The sequence below is a fragment of the Sus scrofa genome, chromosome 6 (genome assembly GCF_054392235.1).
Source record: "Sus scrofa isolate SSC_HxYL_T2T_F1_AM1 chromosome 6, Sscrofa_HxYL_maternal_Yorkshire_Landrace_v2.0, whole genome shotgun sequence".
Taxonomy (NCBI): domain Eukaryota; kingdom Metazoa; phylum Chordata; class Mammalia; order Artiodactyla; family Suidae; genus Sus; species Sus scrofa.
In genome coordinates, this window is record NC_139388.1 from 20,444,040 (window position 1) to 20,460,409 (window position 16,370).

General features: G+C 57.4%; 1 protein-coding gene across 2 annotated transcripts in view; it reads left to right on the top strand.

Annotated features, from left to right (window-relative positions):
* CPNE2 (copine 2) overlaps positions 1 to 16,370 on the top strand; it is a 49,688-nt gene that overhangs the window by 17,434 nt on the left and 15,884 nt on the right. The window contains exons 2-11 of one of the 2 annotated variants that reach the window (XM_084959822.1): positions 510 to 891; positions 1,501 to 3,472; positions 5,263 to 5,337; positions 7,487 to 7,558; positions 8,855 to 8,938; positions 9,302 to 9,391; positions 10,316 to 10,414; positions 10,930 to 11,016; positions 12,841 to 12,900; positions 14,637 to 14,770. In XM_084959822.1, coding sequence (XP_084815948.1) covers positions 8,918 to 8,938; positions 9,302 to 9,391; positions 10,316 to 10,414; positions 10,930 to 11,016; positions 12,841 to 12,900; positions 14,637 to 14,770 — 491 coding nt within the window. In that variant the 5' untranslated portion in view covers positions 510 to 891; positions 1,501 to 3,472; positions 5,263 to 5,337; positions 7,487 to 7,558; positions 8,855 to 8,917. The remainder of the gene's footprint in view (positions 1 to 509; positions 892 to 1,500; positions 3,473 to 5,262; positions 5,338 to 7,486; positions 7,559 to 8,854; positions 8,939 to 9,301; positions 9,392 to 10,315; positions 10,415 to 10,929; positions 11,017 to 12,840; positions 12,901 to 14,636; positions 14,771 to 16,370) is intronic. The other variant, XM_021093901.2, reaches the window with a different exon arrangement.

Here is a 16,370-nt window from a genome sequence, read left to right on the forward strand (position 1 = left end):
ACTGTTCTTAGGCTGGCGATACAGAATGAACATGACAGATAATGAACAAACTCAAATTTTGGAAGTGACCAGAAGTGAGCTTCCTAGTGGCCTAGGCAGTGAGGGAAACCCGAGCATTTACAACCTCCATTGTAGCCACAAGGTGCCTGTTGAAAATTGCTCATGAGAAGCCCATGTTTTCCTGGCAGAATGAATGGGATGCCTGTGTCCACTCTGATTTGTTGCTGCACTGATAGGGGCAACACGGACACATGGGCATCACACATCTGTAAATTACTTGTATCTCACAGGTAAAGAGGGACCAAAGCAGAGAAATAACTTCAAAGACAAACTGAACACTCCTCCTAGAGACGTGTTTTTCATACATTTCTTGCATTCTTTCTCCAAGCTTTTGCCTTCCATCTCTGTCCCCACATCTTGCTGGGTCTGGTGATGACGCCTCCCCAGGGTGGTGTGTTGGGATAGACAGACATCTGTCCCCTCGCTGACCCCCAGTGCTGTCCCCCTAGACTGTGAGGAACTACTGCCGCCATTGCCGACCCCCATGGCCTACATACCGGGCGGGGGTGCCCCAGCATCGGGGGCGGCCCCCGTGGGCTCCCAGTACTGCGTGTGCAAGGTGGAGCTGTCGGTGAGTGGCCAGAACCTGCTGGACCGGGACGTCACCTCCAAGTCCGACCCCTTCTGTGTCCTCTTCACAGAGAATGATTGCAGGTGGATCGAGGTGAGGCCCCTCCGTGTGCGTCTGCAGGGGGTGGAGGGTGGTTGCAGTGCTGGGGAGGAGCTCCCGCTGGATCCCGGGTCAGGCCCCTGGAAGTCACGGTTACTTAGAAAAAAATTTTTTTTTTTTCGCTTGTTAGGGCCACACGTGCAGCACATGGAAATTCCCAGGTTAAGGGTCAAATCTGAGCTGGAGCTGCTGGCCTATGCCACAGCCACAGCAACACGGGATCCAAGCCACATCCACGACTTTACACCACAGCTTGCGGCAGCACCAGATCCTTAACCCACTGAGCCGGGTCAAGGATCAAACCTGCGTCCTCGTGGATACGAGTCGAGTTATGAGAACTCCATTGCTTCCATTTTTAAGATAACTTTCCCCACTTATTCCTAAATGAGCACAGTCAATGAGGAGCAAACAGAGAAATAGGGAACTCAGACTTTGGTCCCAGAGCTGGACCAAGCCCCAGCTCTGTCACTTCCTGCTGGGTGGCTGGGCAAGTGGCTATCCCTCTCTGAGCCTGTTGCCTTATCTGTGAAATGAGGATTTTTTAATTCCCCCTGCCACCTTGGAGAGCCCCGGAGCCAGGAATGTTGGTGCCACAGCCAAGGACTTCTGACCTGGAAGGCTTTGGCCCGAGGACTGGGGAAAGATGCAGCTTAAGGAAGGTTATTGAGAAACACAAATTGTTAAGACTTACAAGGTTTATTTGTGTTTTGTTTGTTTGTTTTTTCTTTTGTCTTTTTAGGGCCGCACCCACGGCACATGGAGGTTCCCAGGCTAGGGGTCGAATCAGAGCTACAGCTGCCGGCCTACACCAGAGCCACAGCAACGCAAGATCCGAGCTATCTGCGACCTACACCACAGCTCATGGCAGCGCCGGATCCTTAACCCAGGGATCGAACCAGCAACCTCATGGTTCCTAGTTGGATTTGTTTCTGCTGCACCGCAATGGGAACTCTCCAAAACTTACAAGGTTTAAAAATGGCTTTGTTTTGGAGTTTCCATTGTGGCTTAGCAGCAAAGAACCCAACTGGTGTCGATGAGGATGCAGGTTAGATCCCTGGCTTCGCTCAGTGGGTTAAGGATCTGGCATTGCTGTGGCTGTGGTGTAGGCTGGCAGCTGTAGCTCCAATTCGACCCCTAGCCTGGGAACATCCATATGCCGAGGCTGTGGCCCTAAAAAGACACACACACACACAAAGGCTTTGCTTCCTATTCCCAGAGGGGCCTGTGTTCAGTGTAGTGCATTGAGAAAATCCAGGTAGAAGCAAGGAAACCAAAAGGGTGAGGAACCCGCCTGTCCGGGAGAAGGCTGTTAACAGCTTGAGAGCCGGCCTTGCAGCTAGTTTCACCTGCACGTGAATTTTCCCAGATACGTTTAACTAGGGCTTGGTGGGCATCCCGCAGAGCATACTGTGGTTTCCACAGATGTTGGCTCCTTCTTACGAAGCCAAGGAAATGAGCTGGGAGTTTTGCCCCATCTTACAGAGGGCAACTGGGGCACAGGGTGGGCAGAGCACCTTGGCGGTGCAGCCAGAAGTGGGTGGTGGGACACGGGGTCAACAGAGGACTCCCCGGAGGAAGCCCCAGGCCTGAGGCTGGCGTGTCTGGAGTCCCTTCTGCCAGGTTTCCGGAACCCCCCGCTGCCCCGCAGGGAGTGACGTCCTTTCCCGCCCTACCCCCTGTGTCCCCACCTCCCTGACAATCTCTGTCCCACTCAGGCTAGACACCCTGGCTAAAAATAGCCCAGGGCCGTGACCTCTTCCGTCCCTGCTGCTCTCCAGCCCCTGGAAATGGGGTGGCTGGGAGGAAAAATCAACACAGCCCAGGCTCCAAAATAGACTGTCACCCAGACTCCGCGGTTTGGGGCCTCCAAGCAGGAGGCCAGGGGCGGGGTTCCTGTCCCAGCCCCACAGTGACCCACAGTACAAGGCCCTGTTCTTCCTCTGGCCTCAGTTTGCACAGCATGTGGGGCGTGGGGGCCACTCGGTCCCCAGTCTTGACATTCCCGGGATCCGGGCGCGTGTAAACATCCGTCTCCCGGGAGATGTGGATTCCTGCGCGCCCTTCCCCCGGGTACCCCCCCCCCCCCTTCTTCTCTCAGCTTCCTTTTAAAATGCGGTTTGAGAAAAAAGGGTTCTCCCCAAATACGAAGGATGAAAACCCCAGAGAGTCAAATCCTTTCCTTTTACAGAAGTGGAAACTGCGGTCCGGGTGGGGACAGGGACTTTCCCTCTGTCACTTATCTAGGCAGGGGCAGAGCCCAAGCTCTGGGGCCTGGGTGTGGAACCAGGGCCCGGTGGGTTACAGGCGTGCATGCGAGGGTCAGACTGGGGTTCAGATCTCGGCCCTGCCCTCCAGCTGTTGAGCCTTGGGTCAGTCACGGAACCTATCTGGGCTTCATTGTCCTCATCTGTGGGCTGGGAGCAGTGATGGCCGCAGCCACCCAGGCTGGGGTGCCTGGCACAGAGATGGGTGTTCAGACTGTTAGCACCATGATCTCCGGCGGCCCGTGAAGGGGTGAACCAGCCACCTGCTCTGACTCCCGTCTCCCTGCCCCTCTGCCAGTATGACAGGACAGAAACTGCCGTCAACAACCTCAACCCCGCCTTCTCCAAGAAGTTCGTGCTTGACTACCGCTTCGAGGAGGTGCAGAGGCTCAAGTTTGCCCTGTTCGACCAGGACAAGTCCAGCACGAAGCTTGAGGAGCATGATTTTCTGGGCCAGTTCTCCTGCAGCCTGGGCACGGTGAGCCGGGCCCCCTCCAAATGGGGCGGCGTGGAGGGCGCGGGCAGGGCAGTTCCTGGCTCTCCCAGGGACCAGGCCTCCCCTCTGGAGTGTCTCCTGCTGCCTGCTTTGCTCTGTCTGGCCCCCAAGGTGGCATCACAAGTGCAGAGAGCCCTGGGGGCCAGCAGGCCCATAAAGGAGGAAGGATGCTGCTGGCGTCAGGGCCAGACCCAAGCGCTCCTGTTGGAGGGCGCTGAGCACAGGGCTGGCCGGATGTTACCACACAGCAGCGGCCGCCTGTGGCCAGAGCTTCTGATTGATAGAAAGCAGGTGTGGTCTTGACGTCCTGGGGAGGGAGCCTCCGACTAGCAACCAAGTCACCATGGTAGTCCCACTTCGTGGCTGGCTCACTGTGTGACCTTGGGTAAATTCCTTTCCCTCTCTGGGTCACGCTTCCCCTTCCAGCTTCGGTTTTGGTAGGCTAATGGAGGTTGCAGGGCTAGGAGCCCCTGACACAAGTTCCAGTCAGTTTTGGGGGCTCCGTGCCCTAAGGCAAGCCCCCAGCCCCTTCTGAGCCTCCAGTTCCCCGTATCTTACTTGCAGATAATGATGACTGCTCTGCCCAGCCTATAAGGATGGTAGGTGAATAAAACAGAAAAGCCTTTGAAACGTGCCAGTGGAGACTGAAGTGCCCCCGGGCCTGCCAGGAGTTGATGTTCAATAAAAAAGCAAGGGCCCAGCAGTTGTGTAAGAAGTGTGGTGTGTCTCTCAGGCTGCCCACCACAAAGGGTAACTGAGGAGAGAGCCCACTGACCAGTGGGCAGGGCCAGGGAGCCCACAAGGGGTGGGGAAACGTACCCGGGGCCTGAGGCCAGCGGGAAGCCCGGCCACCCCTAGCCTCGGGGGCGGGGCCCAGCAGGAAGTGGTGTTGTCAGGGCCTGGGGAGAGCTGTGGCCGCCACGGGAGGCCTCTGGACTAGAACCAAGGCCAAGGATGAGCAACAAAGCTTCTGCCAAGCCACAGCCCAGCCCTTCTCCCCTCCTGCTCTCCCAGTTCCTGCTGGCGCCCCCAGTGGCTGAACCCCCACAAGCCAGAGGATCGGGAGCCGGGTGCTGGGGTCCCCAGGTGGGGAAGGGTGGAGAGTGGACTAGGAAGAAGAACCAGCATGGCGGGGGGGGGACTAGGAACACGCTAGTGGCACAAAGAACCACTGGCATCTTCCCCAAGAAACGGAGAACCGTGGCGTGTGGAGGGTGTGGGAAGAGGGTGTACAAAGGCGGGTGGGAGGGCGACGTTCCAGAGACTTCGGCTTTGCCTTTCTGTGCCGTATTTATTGAGCCTTGAAGCCTGTGCGAATGCATTCACTCCTCAAACCGATGCGCACACACAGAAGGCATCAGGGCTTGATCTTCTCCATCAGGGCTCACACCCTGGGCGGGTGGGGGCTGTGAATCGCTCCAGGGGAGGTGGGTGGTCAGGGGGCTGAACTCCCTGCACTGGTCTCCAGAAGGTGGGCCTTGCAAGAGCCTTTTTCCTGGGGGCAGCCAGATCAGCGGGCATGGGACCGCTGGGATTCCAGCCCAGCGGCGGGACCTGGGGCAAGTGTCTTAACCTCTCTGGGCCTCCCTCCGTCTCCTCTGCTGCCCAGTGCGGTTAGCCGTGGTTGCTGTCTGCCTCCCATGGTGGGGATCACGCAGGGGGAGGTCTAGCCGGCGCCTGGCATGGAGCATCTTGCTCTGAGTGGCGCCTGTTAAGGATCTTCCTCGCCAGCCCTCACAGGGCCAGCATCTCTCTGTCCTCTCTCCCTCCAGATTGTCTCCAGCAAGAAGATCACTCGGCCTCTGCTGCTGATAAATGACAAGCCTGCTGGGAAGGGCTTGATTACGGTACCCGCCCCCCTCCCTGCTCTCTGTGCCCCCACCAGCCGCACGGCCCACTGCCCTGCCCCCATCAATGGGCCGCTTCACTGGCAGATAATCACCAGCTTTGTTTGGAGTAAAAAAGCCCAACTTACAACTTAGCAACAGGTCTCTTAGCAACGGGCTCCTGGCTCCACATTTGATGGAGCCGCCAAGCTGGGGGCTGGGGGTGGGGGCTGCCAGGAGCCCCCACGTCGGCTCGCGGGGCAGGGACGTGCCTACTCAGCCCTGGAGGCCTCCAGAGCCCCCGCGCCTCCGCCGCACCCCTTCCCGGCTTGGCCCCTGCCCATCCACCCTTGGGGGTCTTTCAGGCGCTTCAGGAGAGCCTTGCCCAGGGGAGCTCTGCTTGCGGCTCTGCAATGCGCAATGATTCCTGTGATGCGTGGTGATTGTACAACGCGCAGTGATTGTACGATGCACAGTGATTCTTGCCATGCGCAGGCCCCTGGCATGGATGAGCTCTCTGGTGCCCAGACTCCTGGAAGGCAAGGAAACCTGGTCTTACCAACGAGACCGCTGACGCCCAGGGAGGAAGTGCCCTGAGCCGGTTCAGCTAGTGAGAGTCTCTCCTGGATCGTCCCCCATCAGAGCCCGTGCGAAGCCAGGGGAAGTGGCCGCGCTGGTGGGGAGGAGGGCTGCACCTGTGTGTGTTCACGCGGTGCCACTCCCCTGCTCTGGAACCTTCCTGGCTCCCCACTGCCTGCAGAGTCATGCATTTGACGCTGTGAGGGACCCAGAAGTCTTGGCTGTTTTTGTTCCCTTGGTGCTCAGCCCGAGGTCAAGGCAAAATGAATTCTTAGCCTACCTGGCACTTACACCAGGCCCTAATCCATTGTCCCTGACACCGAATGGTCCCCTCCTGGGGAATGTCACCTCTTGGGGTTCAAGACGTCCCTGTCTAAATGCACAAGCCGGCTGCCCCCCACTGGATGCCAGCCTGGACACATCCCACCCAAGGGGCGTGCTGCCCCGCCCCCAGCGTTTCCGGAGGTTCCCCATCTAGACCCGGGTTCCCTCCTCCTGTGAAATGGGGGCAATAAAGGGGCCGCCCCTCCAGGGTTGTTGGCTAAGTCTCAGCTGGAGGGGAGGAAGGGCCTCCAGCCCGGCCTGTCTGGGGTTCTCAGGGTCAAATAGCTTCTTAGGGGAGGCCGTCCTCAAGGTGGGGAAGGGGAGGAAGCCCACCTGGGCTGCTGGTGGCCAGAGGGCTTTCCCTGCCGCTCTGTGGGGGAGGGGAGAGGAGCGGCCCAGAGAGGGCAGGTGGCAGCTTCGGGGTCACCGGGCTGGCGCATCGCTGGCTGGCCTGGGGTCAGAGGGCTTGGCTGATGGCCAAGGCATGGATGCCCCATGACCCGTGCGAGCCGCCCAGCCAGCCGAGGGAGTTCAGGTGGTGCCTTCCCTGCCCTGGGCCTCAGGGTTCCGAGCCTCAGAGTGGAGGCAGCCTTAGTGTGCGGGGGTGGTTGTGTGTGCTCCCTGGGTCTGCAGTGGGGGCGGCAGGGGGCCTGTCTGGCTGCTCTCTGGCCCGAGCTTCTCCCCCAGAGCTCAAGACCACCCCCATATCAGGTCTCTGCTTCAACTCCCCCACCATCTCACGGCCTCTCTTTTGAGCCACATGGGGGTCATTTTCTTATTTCTCATATCCAGATGAGGTGGGTTTTTTGTTTGTTTGTTTGTTTGTTTTTTTAAGGGCCACACCTAGGGCATATGGAGGTTCCTAGGCTAGGGGTCGAATCAGAGTTGCAGTTGCCAGCCTATGCCACAGCCACACCAGATCCGAGCGACGTCTGTGACCTACGACAATGGTAGGTCCTTAAGCCACTGAGCAAGGCCAGGGATCGAACCCGTATCTTCATGGATACTATTTGGCTTCATAACCCACTGAGCCACATTGGGAACTCCAGATGAGTTTTTACTAAAAATCTCATTTTCCAGAAGAGGGAAACAGGCTTTAGGGAGACAGGAGACTTAGCCAGCATCACCTGGCAATATCCTTGCCCTCCCCTCCTCTCCTAGCCCTGGAGGGTTGACCCTTGGGGCAGCCTCTGTCCACCTTGCCTGAAGGGCAGCCGGAGGGCATCTGGGGAGCAGCCCTGACCCCAGCACTCCTCTGGTCTCACAGATTGCTGCCCAGGAGCTGTCGGACAACCGGGTCATCACGCTGAGTCTGGCAGGCAGGAAGCTGGACAAGAAGGTGAGGCAGGCAGCAGAGGGGTCCTCCATCGAGAAGCAGCCCTGGGGTTGCTCCCCCAGCGCTGGGGTTGGGTGGCCTGGCTTGGGGGCCTCTGGCCACCACCTGCATTGCCCCTCCATGGACAAGTTCATAGCACATGGCCCTACTGGCCACCCCAGATGAGTCTTCACCACGGAGGTGGTGGCTTTCCCATCACTTAGAGGTATTCGAGACGGGGCTGGAAACCTCCTCCTTGGGGCTCCCTATCTCGCTGAGCATAAGTGCGTGTCCTTTTGATAACCTTCGGGGCCCCACCCAATGTGTCCGCAGCCCCTGACTCCCTGACTTCATTCTGTTTCAGCCACATCAGCCTCTGTGTTGTCCTAGGATTTCCCCCAGGCATCCTCGGGCCTCAGGACCTTTGCACTTGTTCCCTGTGTCTGGAATGTTCTTTGCCCTGAGTATTCTCATGACAGGCCCTCCCTCAAGCCCTTGCTTGTGCGTCACCTTCTAGTGAGGCCTTCCCTGAAATTGCAGTGATCCCTGATTTTCTGTTCCCTCCTCCTTTGTCTCCTTAACACTAATTGCTGCTTAATGTATATTATTTACTTATTGAGCGTCTCCCCCTCTTGAATATACAGCATCTTTAGAATGACACCTTTTTTTTTTTTGCTGCACTTGCGGCAGGTGGAAGTCCCTTGGCCAGGGATTGACTCCAAGCCACAGCTGCAACCTACATACACTACAGCTGTGGCAACGCTGAATCCTCACCCCACTGAGCCAGGCCGGGGATCAAACCTGTGCCGCTGCAGAGATAATGCTGGATCCTGAACCCACTGTGCCACAGTGGGAGCTCCTAGAATGACACGTTTTCTCAAATAAATGGAGTTTTAAAGGACCTTCTGCTAGGATAGTTTCAGTGTTTCAGATTCCCACTAAAATAAATGAACATCCCACCCTGCTGGGTGCCTCCTACCGCCTGGGGAACAACCTCCCTCTTGATGTCCTGCCCCATCTAAAATGCTGGAGTTGTAACTTCCACAGGCTCCAGGTCTCAGGGTCTCTCTGAGCACAGGCACTGGCTACTCCAGGATGGGGTGGTTTCTCCTGGGGATGCTGCATGGTTCCAAGGGGCTGCAGCTGCCCTGGGCCCCTTGCTGAGCTCTGCAGAGGCCGAGGGGAGAGGGGCCAGGCTGGCTCTGCCCACAGCTCCCACTCCTGATGCGGGACTGGGGGCGGCAGCTGGATCACACCCCCATCACATCTGAATCCAATAGAGTTGTGCCTCTCTCACCCGCATCCTCCTGCTTCCTCCAGGACCTCTTTGGGAAGTCAGACCCATTTCTCGAGTTTTATAAACCAGGAGATGATGGCAAGTGGATGCTGGTCCACAGGACTGAGGTGGGTGCCTGGAGCTCCAGGGGGTCTCTGAGCCAGCGGGCCTGCCCGGCCAGCCCACTCAGATCCCATTCTGCTGGGAGCTTCCTTCTGCCTTGGGAACAGCCTCCCTCTCTATGGCCCGCTCAGGATGACGACAGCCCAGGATGGCGCTGGGCAGTCACAGTCCTGCAGTGCACAGGGAAGCCCATGATGGCACCTGAAGGACTTGTTCCCTCCCTGCCACAGGGGTGCGCACTTCCATCCCTAGAAGCGTGGCTGTGGCTCTCTCTGCCTTGCCGCTGCTCTGTCCCATTGGACTGGCCCAGCCCCAGAGCATTGCTGGCCCCGCACCTGAGCTCACCCTTGCCCCTCACTGTCCTGCAGGTCATCAAGTACACACTGGACCCCGTCTGGAAGCCATTCACTGTGCCATTGGTGTCCCTGTGTGATGGGGACATGGAGAAGCCCATCCAGGTGAGGGGGGGCTCCAGGAACCCTGCTGTCGTCCTCCCTCCCGGGGCTTCCTGGGGACACCTTGGCAAAGCTCTTCCTTATGAAGATGGAACAGGAAGCCGTGTGGGGGGAGGGGCAGGAGGCCTGGGGCCTTGGCCTGGCGCTGCCCGACCCTCTGAATGGTCTGGGCAGGGCCCTCATCTCTGGGAGCCCCTGTCTACAACGGGAACAGAGCGACCGCCCTGTTCCTCCCAGAGGGCTGTGTGCTACTCGCGAGGATAACGAGCGCAGCATCACCTTGGAAACGACCAAGTGTTGTCGCTGTGATGAAGATGGTGATTACTGGTCTCTGAAAGTCCTCAGCCCTCAGGGGCCGGGGCTGAGTGCAGAGGAGGGTTGGGGGAGGCAGTGGGGCCACATAGGGATCCCCGGACAGGGCTCCAAGAAACTCGGGGTCCAGTTCTGGCTCTACTACTGCTGCTGTGAGACCTTGGGCAAGTGCTTCCCACTCAGGGCCTCAGTTTACCTCTCAGTAGAATGGGTACAGTAACCTGTGCCTTCCTCCTAGGAGTCTCTTGGCAGCTAAGTTAGCATATCAAGCTGGGGGATGATTTTGTGCCCATCTCAGGAAAAAGCACCAGTCTAGGGAGGGCTCCAGGCTGTGTCCCAGGTGGGCCACAACCCAGACAGTGAGGTGTTCAGCTTCCTGCACCAGAGGGAACAGCCTCCAGTGCTGGAGGCGGCACCTTTCTCCATTTCCCAGCAGTCAGGGAAGGCTTCCTGCAGGTTCTGGAGCTACCAGCATCACCCCAAGCCAGCCAGTCAGATCTGGGGGGAAAGGGAGGCAACACCCCCAAAAAGACATGGAGTTTGCTCAGGGAGCTGAAGGAGCTGAGTGCCTCCTGGGGGGCCAGCTCTGGGATGACCTCGCTGGACCCTCTGCAGGTTATGTGCTATGACTATGACAATGACGGGGGCCATGACTTCATTGGCGAGTTCCAGACCTCGGTGTCACAGATGTGTGAGGCTCGTGACGGCGTCCCGGTGAGATGTATGCAAGTGTGTGACCCCCAAGACCTCAGCAGGGGATGGGGAAGGGGCTCCAGCTTTTGAATCAGGCAGACTGGGGCTCAGAGCCCATCTCTCTGCCTCGCATCTCTGAGCAAGACGTCCCATCTCCCCGGGCCTCAGTTTTCCTCTCTGTGAAGCGGAGGCAGAAGAGTAGAGTGGGAATTAGATGAGATTATACAGGTAAAGTGCCTGGTCGTAGTGAGCACTCAGGAGCTGTCCACGTAACTGAGGAGCTGGGCCCTGGGCCACAGTAGACGTGACGCCGATGAGTTGTCTGGGGATGGAGAGCGGGTACACGTCTTCTTACTCGGGGCAGGTGTAGCTTGTCATGAGCCCAAGGTGGCAGGAACCATTTCTGGGAAGGCTTCCTGGAGGAGGCGTGCTGCCCCCTGGGTCAGCGCTGCGGGGTAGACTCTGGGGCCCAGGGGAGGGTCAGTCCCCATGGAAGCCCCAAGTTTAGCTTCTTTTTCTCCTCCGGTGTGGCCCAGCGGGAGTTTGAGTGTATCAACCCCAAGAAGCAGAGGAAGAAGAAGAACTATAAAAACTCCGGCATCATTATCCTGCGTTCCTGCAAGGTGAGCCTGCGCGCGTGGGCCCAGGGCAGGGGCCAGGATTGCAGTCCCACAGGGAGGTATCGCTGCAGGAGGGACAGGCTGAGCATCGGGTATGGAGCCAGCAAGGGCTGGTTCAAATCCCAGTTGTGCCACATGCCAGCTCCGTGACCTTCTGAGCTTAATCTCTCCGGGCCCCTGTCTCCTCATCTGTACAGAGGGGATGCTGCAAGTTGAAGCATGTACAGGGTTCGTCTCATCCCATTCCTGCGTGGAAGGCGGGGGTGGGGGTGCTGAGATGACCTCCCAGGGTCTCCTAGTTGGAAGGTGATGGTGGGCAGTTGCTGCTTCCCAGGCTGTGCCCACTGCATGTTCAGCATCAGAGGGGCAGGGGCCGTCAGGCTGGGGAGCCCTGTCCTCTGGCAAGTGACATCAGGAAGGGCTCAGGTACCTGTGACTTCTGTGGTGTAACTGGGGCCACGGAGGCCCAGGAGGACAGTGGGGTTGCCCCAGCAGGGGCCAGACTGAGGTCAGGGGCCAGGCCCCCTGGATATCTGGTGGCTCCTTATCTGCCAGATGTTAAGGAAGGCAGCCCAGGCCTGGGTTGGAAGAACCCTGGCCCGAAGGTTCCAAGTCCTGGCACGCTCTCTACCTGCTGGCCGTCCCCAGGCCTCACTTTCCTCATCTGGAGACTAGAATTTACGTGAGCATTCACTTCAGTGAGGTCGCAATGCAGGGGTGCCCTGGGGAAAGTTAAGGTGCCAGGTCACAGCTTCACAATTTCCGACCCTTATTTCTGAAACTTGTGTAACATCCCCCTTCATAATTGGTGGCTCCTGCCTTATTATTTTTTGTAATCAGCCCCGTCTCCTCCCATTTTGGTGTCTTTTTGCTTTTTAGGGCCACATCTGAGGTAAATGGAAGTTCCCAGGCTAGGGGTCTCATTGGAGCCACAGCTGCTGGTCTATGCCACAGCCACAGCCACAGCCACAGCCACAGCCACAGCCATGTGGGGTCTGAGCCGTGTCTGAGACCTACACCATAGCTCATGGCAATGCCGGCTCCTCATTTTTGTTTTTGCTTTTGCTTCTTAGGGCCTAACCTGCAGCATATGGAGGTTCCCAGGCTAGGGGTCTAATCAGAGCTGTTGCTGCCGGCCTACACTCAGCCACAGCAACGCGAGATCCTTAATCCACTGAGCAAGGCCAGGGATCGAACCTACATCCTCATGGATACTAGTTGGGTTCATTACCCCTGAGCCACGACGGGAAATCCCTTGGTGTCCTTTTTGACTTAAACATATTCATTTTGAAAGGAGCCCTTCTACTGCCCAAACTGGAAGGCCAATAGCCTTTGCCAAAAGGAGGCAAAGACCATCCAGTGTTTTAGCGGCTTTATTAATTTCCAGCAGAAGGCCTTGAGCCCGAGGCCTGGCCCCTCTCTGTTCAAAGTCAAGGTCAGTCAGGGCTGCAGAGGCTCAAGGACCAAATGGTGACAAATTGAGGCTTTCTCTGTCCTATAATTGGCAGGCATGATTGACACTGGACCCTGTGGTGCGTGCGTGTGCCTGTGCCTGTGTGTGTGTGTGTGTGTGTGTGTGTGTGTGTGTGTGTGTGTGTGTGTGTGTGTCCCACCTTTTGGGAACTGTTGCTCCGAGTGTTTTGTTATAGAGAGATTTGGTTTGTGTTGTAATCAGATCGGGTCTGTCTGCCTTTTATGGTCTCCTTGACCCCTGTCAGGGCACCGAGCAACGTCTCCTCTGAGGTCGTTTGTGAGAGCGTGGCCACGGGAGGGCACCTGCTCTCGGGCACAGGGCGGGGGCCCGCTGACCCTTCTGATTCCTTCCAGATAAACCGGGACTACTCCTTCCTGGACTACATCCTGGGAGGCTGCCAGCTCATGTTCACGGTAAGGCTCACCCCGCCCCCACCTCCCCACCCCAGTATGGAGCCTCCCTAAGGGCCTGGGCCACAGCAGCCACAGGAGGGACTGGGGACAGATTTCAGGAAGGACATCCCCAGGGCAAGGTGAACGTGGCCCAGAAGAGAGGGTAGAGGTGGATGGGCCTGAGTCAGGGTTTAGCTGCCATCAGCCTGGCTGTCCAGTCTTGACTGCCACTGGCTACACTTTTTCAGATGGAAAAAAGCCCAGTTTCTCCCCGCTTCCCTCCCTGCCTCATCTGCTGCCCCCTCCTTGCTCCCTCGGCTCAGTCTGCACTGATCCTCGCTGTCCCACCAGCACACCAGGCTCTGCTCTGTCGTCAGGCTTTGCATCTGCTATTCTCTGCTCCTGGGATGCTCTTTCCCAGAACCTTCTCGCAGCTGCTGCCCTGCCATCCTGGGGGCTGTGACATAGGGGTCACCTCTGTCATTTCTCCTGGTTTATTATCTTCAGGGCAATTGCCACTTTTGACATTTTCTTAAGTATTTCTCGCTCACCCCTGTCCCCCGAGCAACTGTGAGTATCCCATTGTTTTGTTTCCCCCGCCCTCAGTGCATCACTCAGTGCCTGGCACGGGGCAGGTGCTCAGTGAATATTCATTGGAAAATGAATTGTCACTCTGCCTGTGGCCTGGAGCGTGTGCTCCACAGACTTGTCCTGAACCTCCCCCGAAGGGAAGCCTCAGGCCCAGGGGAGAAGCTGCTGGGGCCCCATACTTTGCCTGCCTCCCAGCTCTCTGCCACCACTTCTGGATCCCATGGGGGCTGGAAGGCAGCTGCAGGACTGCAAGGAGGCAGGGGATTGGCCTTGACCGCTCACCCCACTGGTCACCATTACACCCCACCCCCACCCCCGATCCCTTGCAGAGAAGCCAGGCCCTACTATTCCTCCTGTGTGTGTGTGTGTGTGTGTGTTCACCCAGAAAGTGACACTGAGCACCTCCTGTGTGTTAGACTCCAAACTGTGCCTCTGCAGGGATCCCTCCATCCTGACCAAGTCCTCAGGTGGCCGTGTCATCCCCTGGGGCCCTCTCCTAAGCCTTCCCCGCTCCTCTGTGCTGCCCTGCAGAGGCTAGAATTACCTTGGGGCTGAGGAGCAGGTGGAGCGTGGTATCCTGCCCACCTCTCACCCCCGGTCTCTTTGCCCAGCCCTGGACCTGGCTCCCGGGCCTGGTGTCTTCCTGCAGTGAGCACCAGTCTGACTGGGAAGGGGGCCACTGCCCAGCCAGGCAGCCCAGGTCCTGGTGCCCTTTGCTAGATGGGGCAGTGGGGCGATGGCTTCACGTGAACGTCAGGTGTCTGGGACAGCTTCAGTGGGGCAGTGGCTTCTGAGTTGGGTCTGAAAATTGGAGGAAAATTAGACCTGGCTCTTCAGGTTGAGAGACCCTCATGAATGAAGGCTTGGAAGTGGGAGCAGATGAGGGTGTGGGTAGGGACAGTGGGGGAGAAAAGGAATTTGGGGCTCTAAGTTTATATCATATCTGGGCAAAACAGATGTTATACGTGGACAGTAGGGAGCCACAGACAGCATTAGAGCTGAAGGAGTAATAGTTTATAGGTTTCAGACTATCTCATGGGAGGGCGGGTCAGGACTGGGGGATGAGAGGGCTTCCCATGTCCCATCAGCCTCTCTCTGTTCCTTGGGTGTGAGTTAGGGAGCTGAGGTCTCTGGCTACACCGGTTGGCCCTTTCCCCGCTCTGCAGGTTGGCATAGACTTCACAGCCTCCAATGGAAATCCCCTTGATCCCTCCTCTTTGCACTATATCAACCCCATGGGCACCAACGAGTATTTGTCGGCCATCTGGGCTGTTGGACAAATCATTCAGGACTATGACAGGTAAGCTTGGGCTCCATCCATCCTAGGAAGCTCAGCTTGTCAAGGCTAAAAGGGACCCAGAGATCGTCAAATCTAGGAGTGGCCAGAACATGGAATTAATGCCCCTTCCTATACCCTTGGCAGACATTGCTAATCAACTGCTGATCTCTTACCTATTGAGCCCAGATCCACACTGAGACCCTTCTCCACACAGTACACCAAGCAACCAATAAGAAAATGAGTCAGGATAGAAAATGAAACTTGTTTGCTATAGCTGCAGCCTCTGCCATTAGAGCTGGGGAAATACAGGCCTAGGGTGTGGATAGAGAATTTATCCAATGGCTCACAGATTGGGGAACTGGAACCCAAACATTTGATTCCTATAGCTGCCACCTAATGGCTTAGAAGTCCCACTCCTCTTGGGATCTTCAGAGTAACAGCCAGCCCGTGCGGGTCCTCTTCCCATGACCGAGCTTCCTGGAGATCTTTGGGTTCAGGGCGCAGTGGCCAGTCAGTGAAGAAGAGCTGTACAGAGAGTGTGGCCCCTGCCAGGATGGGTCAGATGCGAAGTCGAGAGGGCCTTGGAGGGTCCAGAAGTCACTTGAGGGTTGTGGCATCATTGTCACAGATGGTGCTTGTTGGGACCTCCTGGTCAGAGGGTGGACTGACCAGGAGGCCAACACATGGGGAGCTGGGGAGAAAGGAGCAGGTCTCAGAGATCTGACAGGAGCAAGAGCAGACCCAGGAATCCTGTGTGTACTTGGCCTTGAGAGAGGCAGCCTGCGGACCAGCTCCTGACTCCTAAGGGGTGGCTGTGATCCCAGGCCACATTAAGAGAGGTACAGCCTGCAGAGCAAGGGAGGCGGGAGTTCCCACCTGCTTGGTCAGGTGGAGGAGCCTGCTCTTGCCACTCCAGAGAGCCTTGCATCCAGCTGGCCACTCAACCCCTTGGCTGAGCCTTCTCACGGGCATTCAGATGGAACTGGACACCCGGCCCACTCCTATCCCTCTCGCCCTCTTCCCCATCCCAGGGAGAGGCACCACCACTCCAAAAACCCTTCACCTCCTTTCTTTGCCTCATCTCCCTCATCATTCCTTCAGGCAATCCTCTCGAAGCATATGCTTGAATCCAGCCTCTCCTCCCACCCTCACTGCTGCTGGCCCGTTTGAGCCACCATGGCCACCATGGCCTCCTGCCCACAGCATTTCCGAAGCCACCTCACTGGTCTCCCTGCTTCTGTCCCAGCCCCTGACAGTTTGTCCACAGCCAGAGGATTCTTCAATAAATACATGTCGAATGAATGAGCTCGTGAGACACGGTCCCTGCCCTCAGGGAGTTTCCACTCCAGGAGGAAGACAGGGATGAAATCCCTGGAGTTGCAAGAGCATTTTATCTGTGAGGCAGGAGCTATAGGAGCACCAAAGAGAGAGGCATTCTGGGGTCTCAGGAAAACCCACAGAGAGAAGGGACCATTTGAATTGGGCCTTAGAGGATGAATAGGAGTTCACCACAGGGAACAGATTGGGGAGAGGTATTTCAAGAAAGGGTGCAACAGGATTGAAGTTGCAGCGTGAGGATGCCCTGTATGTTTGGTGAAGAGTGAGTAGCCGGTGGCCAGGG